The sequence below is a fragment of the Ochotona curzoniae genome, unplaced genomic scaffold (genome assembly GCF_017591425.1).
Source record: "Ochotona curzoniae isolate NIBS_2020 unplaced genomic scaffold, NIBS_Ocur_1.0 contig_2754, whole genome shotgun sequence".
NCBI lineage: Eukaryota > Metazoa > Chordata > Mammalia > Lagomorpha > Ochotonidae > Ochotona > Ochotona curzoniae.
This window is the reverse complement of record NW_024465582.1, coordinates 15,467,254-15,489,457: the sequence shown is the minus strand read 5'-3', so window position 1 is coordinate 15,489,457 and position 22,204 is coordinate 15,467,254. Positions and strand designations below refer to the sequence as shown.

At 42.8% G+C, this 22,204-nt stretch overlaps 1 protein-coding gene across 4 annotated transcripts in view; it reads left to right on the top strand.

The window, feature by feature from the left end:
• Positions 1 to 22,204, top strand: part of AGXT2 (alanine--glyoxylate aminotransferase 2) — a 32,196-nt gene continuing 9,992 nt past the window's right edge. For 2 of the 4 annotated variants that reach the window (XM_040977662.1, XM_040977661.1), the window contains exons 1-10: positions 1 to 88; positions 3,470 to 3,472; positions 5,631 to 5,716; positions 6,603 to 6,787; positions 9,199 to 9,322; positions 10,544 to 10,638; positions 12,373 to 12,466; positions 13,029 to 13,122; positions 18,197 to 18,297; positions 18,849 to 18,941. In XM_040977662.1, coding sequence (XP_040833596.1) covers positions 1 to 88; positions 3,470 to 3,472; positions 5,631 to 5,716; positions 6,603 to 6,787; positions 9,199 to 9,322; positions 10,544 to 10,638; positions 12,373 to 12,466; positions 13,029 to 13,122; positions 18,197 to 18,297; positions 18,849 to 18,941 — 963 coding nt within the window. Of the gene's footprint in view, positions 89 to 3,469; positions 3,473 to 5,630; positions 5,717 to 6,602; positions 6,788 to 9,198; positions 9,323 to 10,543; positions 10,639 to 12,372; positions 12,467 to 13,028; positions 13,157 to 18,137; positions 18,298 to 18,848; positions 18,942 to 22,204 lie in introns of all 4 variants that reach the window. The other 2 variants (XM_040977659.1, XM_040977660.1) reach the window with 2 other exon arrangements.

The following is a 22,204-nucleotide window of genomic DNA, read 5'->3' as shown; positions in this document are numbered from 1 at the left end:
ATGACTCTGTACTGGAGACATCTGCCAAGGGCCTGGTGCTTGAACACCTGCTCTCCCAGGATCACCAAGACCTGCCCTGCCTTGAACCGTAAGTGACAACTGGGGGGGGACATAAGTCAGCAGGGGGTTGGCCAGGGAGGAAGGGCCTGAGTTCTGGAGCCTCAGGCCAGGATAGGGTCTTCAAGACAGAGAATACAACACAGCAGTCAGTTCTCAGCCCATCCGCTCCAGTCCTTCCTTATAGTAACCAGGAGTTTTGTAATATTCCCTTTTGAAACTCAGGGATAATGAAACCTGACTACACACAATTTTGAAAGAAAATTAATATGACATTTCAGTGGAAATTATAGAGAAGTCAAAGGAAAGCAACTCCAAAAAAAGTATGAAATTCAGGAGAATCAAGATGATAGAATACAGTACGGACACATATAAACAGACAGAGAAATATTAGCCAGTGTGAAGCATAAAAGGCACATTCTAGGAAATAGAGGAAGACAGAACAACAGCAGAGGGGCACCTGAAGACTGGCAGACACAAAGCTGTGATGTTGCAATGACTGATATCCCAGCAGCATTCAGTGAGCAGTAATCTGAACTGCACTTGCAACCGGAACTCTACCAGCAACGGGGTGGGAAGGGGTATTCACCAGGAGCTCAAGGCAAAGAAATGCCTGCCCTGCTTGTCTCTTTGATTTGACCAGGAGCACAGACAGAGCGGCAGGTCCCAGAGGGGTAGTGTGGGAACAGGATGGATTTCACAACCCAGTTTGCCCCCAGCACCCAATCGGGGGCCATTTTGTATAGAGAGGCAAAAAGTATGGGCCAGGACTATGCCTGCACTGAGCTGGGAGGGAACTCATCTCTGGCTCAGTGGACTGCAAACAATGTGGCATTCTATAGATTCCACTCAAGATAGGTCCAAGTAGCCCTCAGACTTGATGGCCAGCAGATCAAAAACTCTAGTAGTGGCATGTCAGGTGCTATTTTGTACAATGTGGAAAAAGTTTAAGACTGGAGGGACAACAGAGAGCTGCACATGTGCTTAGCTGGAAGTGAAATTACAGAGCTCAATACATTGCACTGGTCCCATAGGGAAAATAATACCAACTTTGGCATTGCACTGGTCAAAATAGGTCTCTGTGGCCCTCAGACCTAATGGCCAGCAGGTTCTGGCAAGCATCACCAACAACCTGGTTATTTAGGACACCTGGTGTCTCCCTAATCCTGAGGACTGCTCAAACCGGAAGTGGGAGAAAAGTTGTATAGAACATATATATAAATATATGTGTGTGTGTGTGTGTGTGTGTGTGTGTGTGTGTGTGTGTGTGTGTAAAATAAAAGGCAAATGCCCATGTGACAGCTTGGGACTCCACGCCAGGTCAGGTTCCACATTTAAAGGACCCTCCCCACACTGCCCCCTTCAGCCAGGGCCTGTTCTATGAAAACTGTTTGGACTCCTCTTTTCCCTCAGCTGGGGATTTGGGGCCAGAACATCTCTCTCAGAACAAGTCAAAATTATACCCAGTTTAATGCAGAAAAAAAAAATGATGCTAAAAGTAGCAGTTGTTGATAAAACTGATGGTGGTGGCAAGTGACTCAGAAAGAACAAGAGAAACTTGATGTCTGCAAATCTTTTATTTATTTATTTATTTACTTATTTATTTTTATTGGAAAGGCAGATACACAGAGAGAGGAAGAGAGACAGAGAGGAAGATCCTGTGTCTGATGGTTCACTCCCAAAGCAGCTGCAATGGCCAAAGCTGAGCCAATCTGAAACCAGGAGCCAGGAGCCAGGAGCTTCTTCCAGGTCTCCCACGTGGGTACAGGGTCCCAAAGCTTTGGACCATCCTTGATTGGTTTCTCAGGCCACAAACAGGGTGCTGGATGGGAAGTTGAGCTGCCGGGATTAGAACCGGCGCCTATATAGGATCCCAGCACATTCAAGGTGAGGACTTAGCCTCTAGGCTATCGCACCAGGCCCAATGTCTACAAATCTTGATGAAGCAAGAAAGAATTCTTTAATGTAGTTCTGAATAGGGGCACTACAGAGGAGAAGTGATATCATATAGACACAGATGCCACACCCCTCACCTTGACTTTCAGAAACGCTGGAGCCCTTCATGTCTTCCTGACTTCCTATCCGTACATATAAGTTTACATGTGTTAGTACATCCTAATATCCGTTCACTGGACACACACTTCTAGAACTCAAGATATCTGTAAAATATACATTTAAAATACTTGAATACCGCTTAGCTGGAGACAGAATAGTGAGCCGGACTAAGCCCCTAGCCTTGTGTTTTCCAGGTGTGTTGAGGAGAGACGAGTATAAAACAAACAGAGAAAAAGCTCTGTAACGATAGTTGCTAATACTGTAACCAGGGTAAGGGGATAGAAAACAAAAATGGGAGAGACACGAGCTGTGGTCGATGAGGAGGTCACCATGCTCCAATTGTTGTCAGATACACAAAAACAAGCAAGTCACAATCCCAGGCAACACCTACACAGTTACTCTATCACATCGGTACGCATTAAATATAAAATGCTCTTGCTTGCTATGCATAATCACTTGGGGTTAAAAGTGGATACAAAGCCATGCATGCAATTTGTTCTTAGTATAAATGGTGGAGAAAATATCTCGGTGGTGCTTTCTACTTAGTGTTTATCTAATGATGAGCTTTGCACGATTCCTGGGGATGTGGGGTACGTGTCCCATTGTAGCATGTTCCTTCTCTTCCAAAAGACAAGGGGGCACAGGAAGGTAAGTGGATGACAAGTAATGCTCGTTTCCAATTGAGAAATTTCCCAAGGTTTCTGCAAAACCTCTTCTAAGAAAAAGTTTAAAATTAGCCGCAAAGGGAAGCCACCCACCTGCACACCATAGGCAGTCCTTGCTGCTGCAGAACTGACTACGTGTGCTGAGGACCTGGAGGGGTGATTTCAGAGAAGGCCCATTCCCAAATGTTTCAAAAGGGAGACCCTCAGGGGAGATGTTGCTCAGGGCAATAACCAAGGGCCTCTGAGCAAAGGAGCACAGCTAGTGAAAGGATGGGCAGGCTTGATGGGGGTGGAAATGACCAGCTGGAGGGTGAGGACCTGAGACATGAGGAGACAGTCACTTTCGGTAGAACAGCCTGAAAATGGCTTGATGGTTGGGGGCAGGCACCTGGCATGAGTGATCCTTGGCTTGGATCCTTGGCTTGGGCGGAGGTCATGGTAGGACAAGTACCTTCTGCACCTTCCTGCCAACATGGGGCACCTTATGCAGGAAGCATTATGGCAGGGGATCCCAAGAGAGCAGTGTGTCCCCAATCCACCACAGGCAAAGACAGACACATGAGTATTAAGCTGCAGTTTGATAGAAGGAAATTCTGCTGCTTTCACAGAAGACAGATCACAGATAGCAATGACATCCCATACAGAATTTTCTTAAGCAAGAAGAGAATTTTAAATGATTTCACCATATAGAGTTGGTAAATATTGGAGGTGATAGATATGCTCACCCTAATTTTTTTTAATTTTTATTTTTGAAATTCATCATAAAATTCTGTATAGTCTGAGAATCGCCTCTCCCCAGTTTCCACATTCCCTCCCTGATTGATTTTTTCCCATAATGCCACAACTCTTCATAAGGAGGTCCAATCCCATCAGTCTGCTTTTTAACTTTGACACTGTCTGTACCAGCAGTGTCAGGGCACACTAAAAAAGTTCACCCTGATTTGAACATTATACAATGCATACACACATCAAGACATCACATGGTACTCTACAAATACATACAATTTTTATGTGTCATATTAAAAAATTAAAAAAAATTTTCTCCCCAACCAACTGCTGCCCCACACACCTCCAGACACCAACAAAATTTAAGTTGACCTGACCCCTACAGGAAAGGGTAACGCAAAACTCTCAAGGCTCAAACCTCCACGGCTCCTTGTTTAGCTAGCCACTGCCTGAGCTCCAAAGCAACTAGGCCACAAAACCTTCCTTCACCAACTCGGTAGTTCTCACATGTATCCAATGAGATATCAAATGGGACTATTTATTTTTCCTGTTGTCTTACTTGCCGTTTGTCTCCCTTCCATCCTGTTCTGCTTCCCCCCTCCTTCCTTCTTGGCTTCCTTCTTTTGCCCAAGACTACATGTACTTCCTTTGGAATCCTCCCTCCACCGTCATATGCTTATAATTTTGGTGAATAAAAGAATGAGCTTGCCTGGACTATTGACAGCTCCGGCTTTTTCTCATAGTCCTTCGTCCCAGTTCTCTCCAGCCTGCTTGCGTAATCCCGTAACCTTGGAGGAAGAGTGCTTAAAGCCCATTCAGTGGACAACTCTAATTTTGCAGATAACAAAATGAGGCTGATGGAGTAAAGTATTTTTAATTCTTAGAAACACCCAGAATTTTTTTTTTCCATCTTGGGAAAGTAACTATTGCATAGAGACAGAATGAAAAGCTTTTTAAGAGGTGAGATTCTCAGAAAAGCAAGCTGTAATTTTTTGTCTTTTCTATGCCTTGCATAGCCAAAAGACGCTTGCTTTTAAGGTAAGAGCGAATTAATAGCATTAGTGACTATTTAGAGGAAAAAATGAATGGGATCTCTTTGAAAGATATATATATATATATATATATATATATATATATATATTCAGAGCTGTTACTTCTCAGTTTCATGTTAAAATACACTTGTTCACTGTGTTTCTCAGGACTGTGACATAAAATCCATAAAAACACCAACATTTCATCCATGCATTCAAATTCTTCAGGCTGCACACAGGCACCATTTCCTCAGCTCTCTCCACCTGTAGAATTATCTGAATTTTGGCCTTTTCTCTCCAAAACTAGGGACATTCTTCTCCAATAGTATTTGTCAGGTCTCTAGATGCCTCTTCCTGTTGGGTTTTTCTCTGGTTCCATTATCACATCTCCAAGCCACACATTGACAAGATCCTAGCTATTAGGGAAGGGAACATGGGCAACAAATGAGCAAAATAGATTACTATGTGAGGCGTTAGAAACTCGGAGTTCCAGTCTTTATTCTTTAGCTAACTAGCTTGGTGATGTTAAAACTGACCATTTTCATTTCATCCATGCGATGGGTATTTTGGCACCTAACCCTCACCAAAACCAATTAAATACTTAGTGATTCCTTGACTCAGTTTCTCTCTCTTGTTATGGTCATGTGTTACCAGTCTTTATTTTGGAAATTTTGCCTTCCAGATATATTCATACGTTATTTGTTAGCACAGCACTCTGCCCAGCACCTAACCCTCTTCATACCCTACCAGAATGCTCAACAGCCATTAACCCGCATTTATTATGAACCAACTGGGATGCAGACTGGGATTCAGGCATAAACTGGACAAAGACTCACAATCCCTGTGAGTGAAGGCTAGCCTAGAATGATCTTTTCACATTTGTGAAGAACTGCAACGTGAAGTATCTTGGCTCCCCAACACCTGCCATATCTTTCCAGACTAAACTCAAGAACAATTTTTTTACCCTCCAGCAAATTTGTTATTGAGTTAGCTGTACCTCAGTTTTCAAATCCAAACTGAATCTTGATTGAAAATGATTCTTCTAAATCAGAAATAAAAGTACCTAAGGGATCGTAATTCACTTCACTTCCAATAGGTGCTTCCTGGACATCCATAGCCAAGCTAGATCTTCACACAAAGCCTGCAATGCCTCCATGTGACTTCTCACCTGAAAGATACCAGGTAAGATTTAGGCTTTTACGAAACCCAAGGAGGTCATTCTCCATGCAGCATCTCAGTTGTTCCACCAAGAAAGACCCACACATGTCCTTGCTATTAACTAAACTATCCCATCTCAGCCATTCTAGCGTCCAAACACCCGGGAGCATCAGAAACACTGCTACTCCATTTAAGTCTGATATATGAATTGGTGTGCATGGGTGTGAGACAAAGACAAACAGTACCTGATAGAGAATATATAGGACAACACAGGTATGCAGGTAGACATATGCATGTCACAAATGTGAAGGAACATGCTGCTTTAAAAAAGCATTGCTCCCATGTTGGCTAAATGATGCAACAATGCATAATCTGAAGGGTCAGAGTCTGCCACCAGAAGCTATAAAATTATCTTTTGTTTTCACACTTATATAGATTGGGCAGGCTCTCTCTCCCTCCCTCCCTCCCTCTTCTTTTCCCTCTCCCCCTCTCCCTCCTTCACTCCCTCTCACTCCTCTTCTCCCTTCCTCCTTCTCCCTCCCTCTATGTCCTTATCAAATAAATTGAAATACAAATGCTATGGCAATGAAAATGATACTGATTGGAACATTCACTTTCAAAGTCCATTTTTCCCATAATCGAGATCAACTCAAAGCCAATACTTTCTATTGAGAAGTAAAAATCCAGTTTCTTTATATTCAACCCAGGAACAGGTTAAAAGGCTGCAATACCTCCTTCCTTAGCAAAAAGGGTCGTCGTTTCCTGCCAGGTGGCCATTGTGTACCTTCTGTTGTGTCATAGCCCGCTTTCCAGCTCACCTGAGAGATCCAGCAGTAGGATATGGACTGCTGTTGATCCTGTAAGGAAAATGGGGAGAAGGAAATGAGATTCTCATCTCGTCTCTCTGCAGTCCCTTCCCTACAACCGTGTTCTGGAGATCCACAAGCAACACCTCTCTCCTGTGGGGACGGCGTATTTCCAGAAGCCCTTGCTGCTCCATCAAGGGCACATGGAGTGGCTATTTGATGTTGAGGGAAACAGATACCTTGACTTCTTTTCTGGAATTGTCACTGTCAGTGTTGGTCACTGCCATCCGTGAGTATCCTTAAAATCCAAGGATCTTCATCCTGCACATATGGGAATCCATCATGTTAGTGAATTACAACCCTTTCTTTGCCTCCTGTCATTAAAAATTTCAAACAAGGAAAGCTTTGGACCTAGTACATAAGAAACTGATTGGGATGCCTTCATCCCACAGTGGAGTAGCTCAGTTTGATATCCCGTTTCAGCTCCTGACTCCAACTTCCTCCTGACACCAATGGCTTGAGAAATTGGGTTTCTGTGGCTTGTATAGGATACCTAGATTGAATTGCTGGCTGCTAGTTTGGGCGAGGCCCAGCCCTGGCCAGCCTAGGCATTTGAGAAGTGACTGGGGATATAAAGCAGCTAATGGGAGGTCTCTTCCTCATTGTCTCTCTATCTGCCACTTCTTTTAGTGAATCCATTAATTTAAAAAATACATCTATTAAAGATTGTGACTGGCAGATTTCCACATACTTTCCACACCCTTTCTTGGATAAAAAATTTTACAGTGCTTTTTCCATTTCTAAGTTTTGACAAGATCGTATCATTCTTGAGGTACATGCAAATATGAAACTAGCATGAGATTAGGGTGTTTCTGTGTGTGTTTATGACTAAGATAAATGTTCCAAACAAAGAATGTACTGAAGGAAAGACTCTCAAAGAAGTGTCTGTACAGATGTGTATGGAAAGGAATGACAAGAGATGGGAAATAACATCTGGCTTGAAAATGTTCTTCATAGACATCAAAATGGATGAGGGAAGCCATGATGATAAAAGACAAATATAACCCTCACTAGAAATTTACTTGTCAGTGCATTGACCAATGAATCTCCTTTTTTCTCCCTTAGTATTTCTCATCATGTACTCACCTCATCTTCCCACCTGTGCTCATTGAGTTACTACACTTTCAGCAAGCTTACCCAATTCTTGGTCCCTCACCAAGATGCAGTAATTTTAACAATGCCTATCTAGATGCCCCATCTTTTCCACTGCCAATAGGACACCTCCCATCCTGTGATAGTCCAGCCCCCACTCAAACTCAACATTTCCAAGACTGAATCCATCATCTCCACAAAGCTGTTTCTATGAAGATACTGAATCATGGAGCACATGGAAACCACCTACCCTGGAAGAGGCCTCTGTAGAAGAGCAGAACTAGATAGCTAGCTGCTTTTTCTAGAGTAATCCTGGGATTTCCAGCATTCTAGGCAAGAATTTTAGAGTCCTCAGTGGCTCCTCTCTGCCTTTCATTCCCCATAGCCAATCTAACAGCAAGGTGCAGTTGTCCCTGCACTGAAACATCTATTCCACTAGCCCCTCTCTAATTCCCACCACCACTAACATTCCAGGACTCTTACTCCCACACCTGCATGTCCACTTTGCCCACATACATCACCATAATACTAGTCTTCCCCTTCCATCCCAGGAATTTAGTTGCTTTCAGCTTTTTTTTTTTTTTTTTTTTTTTGCTAAAACAAAGTTTTGCCAAGTATCTCTTTTATTCAAGAATTTACTGAGTCTCCACAATTTTCCAAAGTAAAATTCATGGAGCACCCATTATAGGAGAGGTTCCATGAAAGAACAAATTTGTGAACACTTCCTATCTCCTCTCTAGAAAGAGTTCACTATAGCCTATTTAAAATACTAACAGTCCTGCAGTCAAAAAAAATCTGTTAGATCTGTTATTTTTCAAAACTGTGCAACCTCTGAATTTATTTGTACGCATGTATGAGGCAGATATTAATAACAAACAAAGCTAGTATGAAACAAACTTTGACAATTTGTGTCATTTCAGTCAAGTTCATTTAGCCTGCCTTTGCAACATCTCCCTAGTCAGATCAGACATGTCCATCCACCCTTGGTTCCTACTATCCTTCACTGTGAACATTCTGATCCCGTAAAGTTGACTTGGTCTTTCAAATAATGCAGTTTCACAGATATGAGATGTTCTGCTCTGACAAGTGCTCAGAACCAAATATTTGCCATCTCTTGGGATGGAAAAACAGTTCATCCTGTGTGCATATGCTTAATGAATTCGCAGTTCTTCAGAAAAATAGCATGGGAAGCACACATAGGCTTATATCAGCCATCTGGCTTTTTCCAAACTGCTCTGAGGCTGTTCAATAAGAAAGCAGAGCTAGAAAGCCTAGGCCCAAGCTCCTCCTCCACTAGACCTGCTCTAGAATTGCTGGTTCTCATTGAGTGTGCCTTTGAACCTTTGCTGTGTGAGGAACTCACTGTCATTTAAAGCCACAAATCCCCTTGTCAGACACATCTAGTCCAGGACTTCTGTCTCAGCTGTGGATGAGATCTGCTTCCTGATACTGTGAGAAAAAGCCGTATGTCTGGGTTCTGTGGCCAGCATATGTGTTAAAGGGGCACACCCACTGGCAGTTCGTGTAATTGTTCTCTTGTTTACCCAGGAAGGTAACGGCAGTGGCACAAGCCCAGCTGAGCCGCCTGTGGCACACAAGTATTGTCTTCTTCCACACCCCAATGCATGAGTATGCAGAGAAGCTTTCAGCACGTCTTCCTGAGCCTCTGAAGGTAAGATGCTCCCAGCTCCAAGCGACAGGGGTCTCATGATCCCAGGGAAGCCACCCTGGGAAGCAAGAGAATGAGCAGGGAATTTTAGCCATGCCACAAACACCTGTAACAGTGATTCGATCGCCTTATCTGGAAGCAATCCAGCAGCAGAAAGGAATTCGTAAACAAATCAATTTCTGAGCCTCATCTTTTCTTGATTTTTCTCCTTAACATATCCTGGCAGAAATCACCATCCAGCAACCCCCATCCTCCTGACAGCCTCAAGAGATTGTGGCTTTATCCCAACAGCCCTTCTTCCAACATTATTTGTATTTCTGCTTTTACAAAGAGTGGAACCAACTCTTATAAATGCCATTCATTCAGTTTATTTGATTGAAAAATGTACTTCAATATTTTTGATAAGGGAGATATTCTACATCTAAAAGACTGAACTTTTCAACAGAACTGAGATGTTAACATATTGGCCGAGATTTGCACAGAAGCATTAAATGAATTCATATTTGTGAAGCAATTTGAACAGTAATCAGTGTTTGATTTTTGTTTTAGTTTATACATAAATGCATCTTTTAATTCCATCTATCTACACACCTTTTAAAGTACCATTGTATCATCTGTACCATCTAGATGCTCTGCTTAGCAGAATTATCTAGAACAGATGAAGAAAATTGGAATGGCTGAAGCCTAAATTCAGCCTTTGGTGTTCATGGGTCATCAATCCAGAGGACCCAGTTCTCTTCAGTTTTCTCTGTTCCTCTGCCCAAGCCTAGTCTTTATATTTTTCCTTGATTGATTGATTTTTCAGGACGACACTATTGGCAGGGCCAGGAAGCCTGCCTCATCACAAGTCTGCAGGATTAGGTAGGGTGAGGTAGGTGCAGAAGCAAAGAGCCTCGGTCTTCAGGTCAAGCTGATCACTTACCCACTTTATGATGTTCAACTAATTTCACCATCTGAACATTTTGCAAATTAGCAAATAAAGCCAGTGCTTGGCAACTGAGACAGCATCTTCATCACTTTTTTTTCATACTTGAACTTGGCCGCTACTCAGTGAAGGACTGTGGAATTAACAGTTAAATGACAGCACTGCTAAATAACCCAAACTTCTCCAAAGAGCTTTCTCCTCAATCTTGACAGACAGGAGAATAGTCATTGTTAATTTTAAATGACCTGAATAATAAGGAACTCCACTGAAGCGCAGGGCCATGTGTCTTTTTCCTCCAGGTCATCTTCTTGGTGAACAGTGGTTCTGAAGCCAACGAGCTGGCCATGTTGATGGCCAGAGCACACACGCAAAACACAGATATCATTACTTTCAGGTAATATTACACTGGAATATCCACCTTCGGTAACTTTGACTAATCCCATACCAAATGTGTCTTTAAATGACAGCACAAAGGAAGAGAATTATTTCCCCTGGACATTTTTCTAAGCTTTATTTTGAAAGCAGTTAAATGAACGTGATGGCTGGATAACACCATCAACATTGGTGTGGGTCACAGGAAGCCTGGAGCTCTTATAAGGCCATAGATTCATCCAAGGAATGAAAGATGAGGGCTATAGGGCAGTCTTTTAATTATGTGTGGACTGCAACATAGACCAACTGATAAATGAATGCCTTATTCCCATAGAGGCTCAAAGCTCTATACTGCACCCATGCTAATTTCTGTAATAGAAAGTCATATACTTGTTTCATTGTGCCAGTTGCCTATGTTTTTCACCTTTTATTTTAGGTTCCTAGGTTGCATTATCTAACCCTGTATGTGTCTTCTCTGACATGTGAGAAGCAGTGATTTCATGTTACAATTGACCCTCACCATCCATGGATTCCATACCCTTTAGTTCATATTCAACCAGTCAATTGTCAATCAGATACATTCGGGGGGGGGGGGGGGGAAGTGCATCTGCCCTAAATATGTTCTTTTTAATCAAATCAATAAGGAATAAAGAATTGATAGATGCTTTACCTAGTTAGCATTCCACAATAGATATACCTGGGTAAGCACTGACCTATTTAAATCAGCAATGATGCTTGCTGTGGTTTGATCTTGTGGGGCTCCTGAACTCATGCAGTACTTTAACTCTCAGAATCATAAGTTAAAAATACTAGCTTAATCCAGTTGTGGTATTAAGAAGGTGAGTCTGGTAGAAAGTCCTTGAATCACTGAGTGCATGCCCTCAGCAAGCATTCCCAGAAAGGCTGGCTTCACAGCTGTGTTGGGTCCAGTCACTCTCTCTGCTCTTGGCCACTCTCTCCTTGCTTGCCATTCCCATTTGCTGCCCTCATCAGAGGACAAACCAATGGAATTATCAAAGTTGGACTTGAACCTCCAGAGCTATGAGTCAAAAGAAGCCTTTCAACTTACTAAGTATATAATGACAAAAGAACTAATAGTGTACTACCGAGATTCCACATGTGTGGATTTTTATATTATCACTCTTTTCCACAGTCTTAATAATCCTATATCCTAACTTATAAGTGATTTTTATCTGAGAAATTTCCAAAATTCATTGACCAGAAACAGATAAATTTATACTAAATATTACTACACATGTTCCAAAGAAACAAAACCTATATTTGTTAAGGGATAAGTAAGGTGACTTTTAGATACTTAAAAGAAATTCCCAAAGATGTTAGAATCATATCACATTCCCAAAGATGTTGAAGTATCACAGGAGCAGATGTTCGGTTTCCCAAGGTAATTACTTGCACCTCTGAAGACCGGCTGTCCTTAAACAATATAACTTCTGGAAGGTTGCTAAAAAACATTTCTCAGGATTTTAGAGTAAGAAGCTGCTAATGTCAGAATTCTTCAGGAGAGGACCTCCAAAATTCCTCTCATAATTTTAAAATGATGATAGAAAAAATGAAGGAGTACATTCCCCTGACATGGAAGAGTTCTTAGAAATCATCAGAGTTGGAGTTTAGCGGTATTCAGTTTCTTCTCCTTAGACTTTGTAGATTTTTTTTTCCTATGTCCTATTCAGTGTTCCATAGGCCAGTGATCAAAGCAAATAGAATTCACCTCAACCTTCTGTCGTTCTCTCTGCAGAGGCGCCTACCACGGATGCAGTCCTTACACACTTGGCTTGACAAATGTAGGCAAATTCAAGACAAAACTGTCCGGCACACTGGGCTGCCAATCAGTGAGTTTTGAGATTTGTCTTGTTTCCATGAAGATTGGTGATGTCAACTAACACAAAGCCTTCATTAGTTAGGGGCTTCCTATGGCTTCATTGACTTGAAGATCATGGGAGGGGGAAAGCTTTGTCAAAAAGACTTTCAGAATGAGTAATAATTAATGACAGAGCTTTTAAGTTAATTTTGTTCTTAAAATCAAGTAATCCAGAAGGCTCTGAGACCCTTGAACATACAAAATTTCTGTGCCAATTATTACAATTCACCTGTTTTCACCTGCTGGACCCACATTTCCAGTATCAGAATCAGTTACTTAATTATTCTGATTTTTTCAATCGCCGTTCTTCATCAAACCTTTAAGCAAGTTGTCTCCAGACTAACACTGAAATCAGTTTCCTTTGTGAAGAGCCCACATAACTTATTTCTAAAAAAAAAAAAAATCTGTTCAAAGGGAAGGGAGTGAAAAATCACATGAAGAAGTCCTCTTGCCTTGATGATGATAACGTGATTTCTCCAGTTGGATGGCTTCTCGCTTGTGTTGTGCTAAGCTCTCTCTTTTGCCAATTGCAGACAATGTGCCCAGATGTTTTCCAAGGCCCTTGGGGAGGAAGCCACTGTCGAGATTCTCCAGTGCAGACAATTAGGAAATGCAGCTGTGCACCAGGTCCAAATGGGTATGGGGTAAGAGGGAGAACCGATAGAGTGAAAGGTCAAAAGGGTTAAGGAACTGGAGAATGGCAGGACCACCCCTGAGTGGACAATCACATTTGGATAATTGGGAAAGAAGCAAAGCTAGAAAGTAACAAACAACCCCTCACTGAATGAGCACTTTGGGTGCCTACCTTTATTTTGCCCTCAAAGCATCTACCTAAAGCCATCTCATGCTCTCAGAGCTAAGCTCAAACATAACCAACTTTCATTTGAGAATGCTCTGCTGACTCTATTAGCAATATCCCTGGTATCAATTTTAAAGAAAATTGATATCCCTGGTATCAATTTTAAAGAAAGCCAATGCAGATGCAATCATGTACCAATTCCCAGTGGGAGATGGGAGGAGAAGAGTTCTTTGAAGAATCTCAGAAGTCCAATCAAGAAACTCTCCAGGGACTTCGAATGCTAGCCAAAATGAGAGCATCTATCAAAACACATGGCTATTCCTGAAGGCTGCTGACATCTCTTGCAACACTTCTAATAGGCATTCTCACAAAGAGGACTTTTCTTCATCGAGCAAAGATTTATTTGCATTCTTTACCTATGCCTAACACAAGGGAGAGGTTGCATGGAAACATTGTGTGTTCTTGGCTGGTCCGGAAGTCCTACTTCTGATTTGTCATTACAGTACAAGACCTTTTGAAGAGCTGTTCCTAAGTAGTTCTGGAGAAAAGGCCGAGATGCTCTGGCGGAAACATCTCCAGTGAAAGAGTGTGAGTCACAGGATCGAGAGGGAGAATGCAAAATGAAAGTCTGAAAAATTCAGCCTTGAAAGGAAGAAGTTTATCTTAGCATTCTGATGGGATAATGGAGGCAGGAAGATGAAAGGATAAGTGTTCACATAAGACAAGATGTCCAAGTCACAGAGTTTTAAACCGGAAGGAAGTGAAAGCTCCTTTTAGAATCTACTATGCTAAGATCAAGGAAACCCAGGTTCACACAGAGGCGACAGTGAAGCTGGGATATGAACACAGTTTTCAAATCTTAAAGCCAGGGCAACCGCTACCTCATCCACACTGGTGTGAACCCCAGGAAGAGCCGAAACTGACAAAGCATTCCTGTTCTTCTGCCCAAGATGGCAGGATGCATGAAGTCAAGTGGACCTGGGGTGGCTCCACTGCCTGCCTTCAGTTTTCTCAGTCTGGAAATAGACAGCAAGGCTCATCCCCAGCCAAGCACAGCATTTCATGAGATCCAGACCTGGACAGTCTCGTAAGGAAGAAATCAGGAGCAAGCGAAGCTATACATACATGTCTATAACATGTGGACGGCGTCGAGAACTAAACTCAGTTCAAGGCACCTCACAGCACTCAGTCTGCAAAATCACCAACCCGGAATATAGCTGTTCATCTGTTTCCCTTCCTACTTCCATCTCCTGCACTCTCCCCTCACTTTCTGCTTCCTCTGACCTTGAGACCTCCTCCTTTTCCTTTGGCCAAACTGAAAATGCAAGAATCCTGTGGCCCTCTCTCTCTCTAGTGGCAGACCATTCTACATGTCTGAGCTGTTAGTGGTGGTGTATTTGAAGGCAGCTGTTTTCTTAACTCAGATCTAGAGTTAAGACAGGCTAGCATCAGTCTCTTAGCAGGATTGGAATACAAAAGGGAACCGCAGCCTCCTGGGAGACATTAGGCCTGGAGAAGTGTTTGGTCTTTGTTATAAAGCTAGGGAGTTCATAGTTGTTTACAGAGGCACTGAAACATGTCGAACACTTTGAGTGCAGCTGGTTCCAGTTTTCAGTTCCTCTTTGTGCTGGGTACACACAGTTACCAAGCCTAGCAGGGATCCTGGTCATTTCAAAATTCTGCCAGCACTCTCAGTGCAGTCGGGAGCCTGTTTTATGAGCTTAATAGAAATGGTTTATAGAGTACCCTTCATTTAGACTCCTCACGACTGTTTAACTCCAGTGTCTGACTTTTAGATGCAACCTGTGATGCCATTCATGTCCTACCACTCACTGCCCCTGCCATGTCCCAAACCGTACTGATGTGACTTTTCATTTAAAATTTTACAAAAAAAAAAAAAAAAAGCTGTTTTTTCTTGGATCTTTGCTCTGTTTAACCTTTTCTGTACCAAAGCAAAGATAAACTCTCCTCTGGCCACTCAACTACGCAGCAGAAGAGCAGCTCCACCCCCTTGATGTTGTCATGGAGACATCAGCGCACCAAGTCTCTTTGTCCCTGAGGTAGCATGACCTGCAGTTACAGCCGTGAGCCACTGAAGCAAGTGTAAAATTGAGTGGAAAGAGGAACACAGTGGATGACCTTTCTCCTTACTGAGTGTGTGGGAAGATGAGGGAAAACATTAGGAAACGTCTAGCACAGCTCCAAGCAAAACCTCTTCTTGGTTTGATTGCGTCCAAATGTAAGCCATTAGGGCTGATTTTGATGTTGTCTTCTGTTCCTCTAGTTGCAAATGGGCTTGCTCTATTTCCAAAATGTGTATTTTGAATGTATGTCTGGTCCATCATTTAGGGCTTTCTGAGATGATTTTCTCTTCATTTCTTCCTGCAAATAGGGCATCCCAATCTCTACAGGCATAGATTTATTTACTTAGCATCTTCTTCTGGTCAAAAAAGCGTAGTCTCCAAAAACAGTACTCTCAGGGTTAGATATCCTTGTCAGTACTTGTTTTCTTACACGCTGATCTCCAACCTCCAACTAATCAATGACATCAGTCATAACTGCTGATGGGCTTTCCCAAATCTGACATGTAGTTTTAAAAGATTTGTCCTAACGCATGTGTTGGGATGGGAAGTGTGGGCTCCCTTCTCAGATGTTTCCATCCCATCCCATGGTCCCCTGCAGGCCTTCTTCTCTCTGTGGAGACAGTTTGGAGTTCAGAGACTAAGTGACTATTCCAGGCTTGGATAAAGTTCCTGAGGGCATGTCATCTGTGGCTGCAGGCGGTTTGGGATCTCTGGTCACAAAAACAGGAGGCTTCCTCTCTCTTGTCTTTGCTGGCTTCTTCAATGACAACTGCAGAAGGCGGCCTGAAGCCCTTAAGTCAGCTTTCTGGGTCATCTCCCTCACTGCCTCCAGATCCTGTCCCACCCACAGGATATTACGCCTGCCTGGCTGGTGAGCCGCCCTCACCACCAGCAGAGTATTTCTAGCAACTTTCAACAGAGTGGAAAAATAAACAAGGTGACTACCGAAGCCCTTGGGCTGGATGGATGTCCTTCCTAAGAATACGACAGCCTGAGTTATCTGCAGCTGAGAGCAACTGGGAATCCTGGGTAAAATCCAAACTATGTCCTTTGTGAAAACCTAATACAAGAAAATAAGAATTCTCAGAAGCCCAAAGAAGTCGTTAGAGCACCAAAGTTAGCTCTTGCCCTAAGGACAATAACCAAAACTGATCTTGAACTTCAGTTTGTGTGACCCCTGTGGAGTGCAAGGAGATGACAAAGTCCATGATCCAACAAAAGTAAAGGACATAGTGGGAAAGTCTTTCCCAATACAAAGCTGGAGCTGCCATCTATGCGTTAATTACAAAGAACCATAAGCAACTCATCCCACACGAGGATTCTGGTGTTGCGTGGAGGAAGGAGGGAACTGACTCAGCAAAACTGCTGGAAATCTGAACTTCAGGCTGGCTGTCAGGAGGCTTTGTGATCTTAACAATCACTACCTCTAGTTGTGATTTAGAGCAATCTGCCTGCAAGATCCCTGTGCGCCCAGATGTTGCAAAAGCTGACATGTTGCGGTGGAACTGCTGCCTTCTCGCCCTCAAAGAATTCTCACGAATGTAATCCAAGGAAAATATACTGTCTGTGCTCAAAATCTCTAACATGCAAGGAAATGAAATGAAACTTTGCAGCCAAAAAGAAACCCATAAAGATGTCACTTGCCAGGTTGTGAAATGAACACTGCTTAACTCTTTCAGAATCATCAGACTATAGAATAAAATAATTAGGACTGTGAAATGATACAATAAGCATGTCTCTCCTGTTTACAGAAAATCAAATGTGAACTTGAAAGCGTGTACGGGAGACAAAGAACCGTAAGAAATTCTTCACTGGAATTTGAAATTCAGCAGAATGGTTCCTCAGCAACTAATCCAGTTTAAAAGAGAATGTACGGATTTCTACAAATCATTCGAACAGTGACACTTCACTCTTTCTGTAGATAAGGGATTGTCAAGTGGAATTGCTCAATGTCTCATACTAGCCACAACTTCTGCCACTTATTTCCCTCTTGATTCATTAGACACCACAAATGTACCAGCCAACATGCTTGGCTGTGGGCTAGATTCCAAAGACAAGACACAGTCCCATCCAACAAAACCCCTCACATAACACAAGAAATGTCTGTGAACGGGAAGTAGCAGAGCGAGTGCCAAGGGCTTCACGGATGAACTTCACCACCTCCAGCATGTTAGATTGGGCCCTCAGTGTTCTCCAGACACACAGGAGTCTACACAAAGTTCATGGAAAACGCATAGGATGAAAAAAAAAAAAAAAAAAACTAGGCAGGTATTTCCAAAGGCTTTGGGCTGTATCTCTTGTTTTGTTTGCACCACTATGAACTTATCTTTTAAGTTCAGTTTCCATGAACCTTTTAAAGTACCTTCATGTTTACTGACTGTTACGATAGAGATACTCTGTTCTTGGAAAGGGCTCATCAGCATGAGTGGCATGCCAAAGTAAGTAGAGTTATTTTCAAATATATTCAACTGTCCCAATTGCACTTGAGTTAGATCCACCTGTTTGAAAGGATGGCCCTCCCCAGGTGAACCAGCTATGTCTGCCAGACTCAGTGACGCTTTAGGGCATTTCTTTCCCAAATGGAAATTATTGAAGTGCTTTGTTCATAGCTCAATGTCTATCCTCATCTTTCTCCTTGAACCAAGTATAAGTCGTTCCAACAGCATATCCCCTCTTCATCCACCACCTCCTTCTTCACTAGGTTCTACCCACGTGACTGTCCTTGACTTTTTTCTCTATATTTTTCTCTTTTATTCTGGATGCCATTCTCATATCCTCAAATGCTGTGAGATATGTTTATGTGTTTGTTTCTTTTCAGACTGCTGTGAAGCTAAAGACCAGTATATTGAACAGTTCAAAGATACCCTGAACACTTCTGTAGCCAAGTCCATTGCTGGATTTTTTGCTGAACCAATTCAAGTGGGCATATGAACCTTGGATTTTTTCATTGAGCTGAATTTTCAGTTGTTAAGAATTTTCGTTCATGTATTTTAGAGAATTCCAAATTAATTAAGTACCCATTGCTGTGTCCTGCTGCAGATTCCAGTCTTTCTGTCAAACCCTTTGAAAATACAAAATGCTGCTTTTCGATTGACTTTCACAAAACCATCTCCTCCAATTCCACAATGACTGGACAGATGAAACTAGTTAATTCCTAAGATTCTCAAGAAAAAAGGAGCTCCTGGCAGGGTTATTGCTTTTAACAGCCACATTGTGGTGAACGCCTGTCTTCAACCTCACCAAGTGCCCTCATTCTACTTTTTTGTTATCTCAGAAAAAATTTCTTATTTGAATGATTTTTCCAGAAGGGTTGGTTTAAGAGCAACAGCTCCTGTTTTCACTTGTGGTTGAAATAAATAGTTCTACAGGTTGTGTTAAAAATTAATGTGATAATGATCTGTCTTCTTTTAAATACTCTGAAGGAGCTTGGGCTATTGTAACAGGTGTTTTCTGGCTGTGGTCTTTTGCAGGGTGTCAATGGAGTTGTCCAGTATCCAAAGGGGTTTCTAAAGGAAGCCTTCCAGCTGGTGCGAGAGAAGGGAGGAGTGTGCATTGCAGATGAAGTGAGTACCAAGGAAAGGTGCAAGTTAGAGCAGTGGAAATTGAAAAAAAAAAAAAGCAAACACTTTGGGCACAGAGCATGGATAACATGGATCACCAAGGATGGTTACAGACAAATGAACTTTCATTAGTGGGGCTGGTTGGTTTGTTAGAAGATTAACTAGTGAGTTTAACAATCACAGCAGATCTTAAACATCCAAACTGAGCTCTGCCGTTTATTTATTTTTACTGGTTTTAAGAGGAGAATGAGATCTGTCTTTAGAGTCACTCACTAAAAAAAGCCTACCATAGCTGGAACTAGGTCAGGCCAAACCCAGGCGCCAGGAATTCAATTTGAATCTCACAAATGGATGGCAGGGACCCAATTACTTGATCTGTCACCCACTGTCTCCCAGTGTGAACATTAGCAGGAAGTTGGATAGGAATCAGAACCCAGACACTGTGGTATGATGGGGTGCAGGCATCCTAACCAGTATCTTAACCAGCTTGTTAACAGCCATAGGTATTACTGCCATTACTCCACAAACTTTTAAAGATTTATTCACTTTTATTGGAAAAGTAGATCTACAGAGAGAAGGATACAAAGATCTTCCATCTGCTGGTTCACTCCCCTAGTGGCCCCAGTGGCTGGAGCTGAGCCAATCCAAAGCCAGGAGGCAAGAGTCTCCCCAAGGTCTTCCACATGGGTACAGGGTCCCAAAATTTTGATCCATCCTCTGCTGCCCTCCCAGGTCACAAGCAGGGAGTTGGATGGGAAGTGGAGCAGCCAGTACATGAACTGGCACTCACATGGGATCCCAGTGCCTAAAGGAAGGGAATTAGCTAATTGAGTCAATGCACTAGGCCCATACTCCATGAACTTTTAAATTTTCTTATGGGGAACTGCTTCAGGAGCAGCTGACAGAAAAGTCATGCTTAATTGCTTGTCTGAGCTTTCATCTTAATTTTTAAAGGTTAACATTGACCAATTTTGCAACATGTATGTTTGTTGTGGCAAAGTTAGCGTGAAAATGACGTTTTTCAATATAAGTCAACAGCAACCCAGCCTCTACATCAGAGTAATGTAGACAGTGTAGACATTTGAAAAAGTGTTCCCCCAAATCTGTAAATTAGCTTGAGTGAAAACTAAGTATGGTTGGAATAGGCACGCAATACCTCCAATATGACTCATATGGCAGGAATAAACCTCACTGGCTGTGCGAGCTGTACCCTATGGGCATCCAAACAGGAATAAGTTACTTATAATTACACTTCATGTTACGGTGTGTCAAAGAAAGCACTGTTTTGTCTGCTACTAAGACTAGCCATGGAGACCAGGAGACTAAAGGATGACAACAGAGCCACTTTCCTCAACTTAAAATCCAGTGCAGCTGCTGTTGGTGCAGCACACCAAAATAATTTTCTTTTTAATACTGAGAATTAAGGAATTGAAGAGGTTAGGGTGTAGAGAACTTTGTTTAACCTCTACCTGCCTACTATGCTTTCCTGGCCACACTCTCCAGCTCACTTATGTTCACCTTCCAGTTTTCTGCCTCTAGTTACTGTCCACTGCTTTGCGCATTGCCATTAACTGAAAAGGGGGACAAAAGAACTTTGTTCCACGTGTTTCTTTGGACGTCACTATCATGGGGAGACCCCCATGTACAAAGAATTGAATAGCACTTGTATGCCTTTCTCTTGGTCATCAGCTTTGTATTAATTTGCTTCCTAGCTCCACCTAAGATGAAGGGACAGGGCAGACGGGACTGCTCCCTCCTCTTGGACAGATATTTTGGAGTGCTTTTTGTGAACAGATATTTTGCGGTGTTTTTCATGATCAGCTTCAGGTGCACTGAGCTTCGCTGGAATACTGGGCATTGCTGTCACAGCCTCTTCCAGCCATGATCCCCCTCCCATTGCCCTAACCTGCCATAAACAGTGAAGTTCTAGCTGAAGCAAGTTAATCTTCCATTTAAGAGTGTATCCAATCAGTTTCAAATTAACTATATTAAGAAAGAGGATGAACTTTAATCTCAGAATCAGCACATAATAGAGCTTCCAGAGTTGGGCTAATTAGAGAGAAGAGAAGCCGAACTCAAAGAAAACATAAATTTCAGAATTTTCTGAGGTCTTATATTTTACGAATTTCATGAAGTTTTTGGAAACTGTCCAGCACAAGGTAACCTTCAGAAGGACTGTCCTAACAACAAAAACAAGGGAAGCTAGAGCTTTCTGAGTGCTTCCTATGTGTCAGCCACTATTCAGAAAGTTTGCAAGTACTAACTTGTTTAATGCGTAGAACAATCTGTACAGTGTGCCCCACTGTTTCTATTCACACTTTACACGTAAGTGCACTTGGGTCTAAGAAGGTTAAATCCATCTATTGAGGTCCATACAGTTAATAGGGACAGACACAAGGCTCAAACTCAGCTTTCCCAGACTAGGCAGACAGACAGAGACACCGAGGCCCAGAGAGAGATCAGGAGTATTCCCTGGGAAGGCTCTGGAAGAAACTAGCCTGGGAGAGTTGGTGAGTCCCGATCTGTTAGATGTTTCACTTTCACTCACTCTGCCAACACAGTGTCTTCATCAGGCACTCTGCTGGGAGAACTGAGCAGACAAAGGAGCAAGACATGGTCCTTGCCATCACACACAAGGATGGAGGCTCGGTGGTCCTTGCCTCGTGACACCTGTGAGGGTGCATCAAAAAGCTTGTGGAAAATGACAGATATGCTTACCGTGGTTCAAAGATTTGGAATTCTTGCCGAGTTTCCTTTAATATGTGATTTCCATGAGGTTTTGGAGGATGCCCCCATACACTTCTCATAAGGACCCCCATGAGAGATGCTGAAGGCCGCGAGTCCCAGGTGCTTGGAGTGGGAGCCCACTGGCCTTCCGGAAAAGCTACCTAGAACAAGTGAGGAGGCCACAAATGGGAGGAGAGAAGTTAGTGAGAGGAAGCAGGGAGAAGACAGGCAACAGCGTGCACAACAGACTGAGGTTCCCTCTGCCCAGATCACTGACTTTCTGGAGTGGATCATTCATTCCTGAGTTAACTGGCTCAGGCAGGTCTTCCTCACGAGAGGGTTCTGGGAAGAAAGAGGGATCCCTGGGGAGGGCTGGGCCAGCCCCCAGGGAGGCAGGTGTCACAGCCTCCACCCTAAGCCCCTCACCCCACCTGCAGACTGACAGTGATTCCTGCTCCCCTGCCAGGGCCACACCCAGCTTCTCACTTTTCTCCTCCACTGTTGCAGGCTCAGCAGAAGCTTCAGAAAGCTGCTAATTA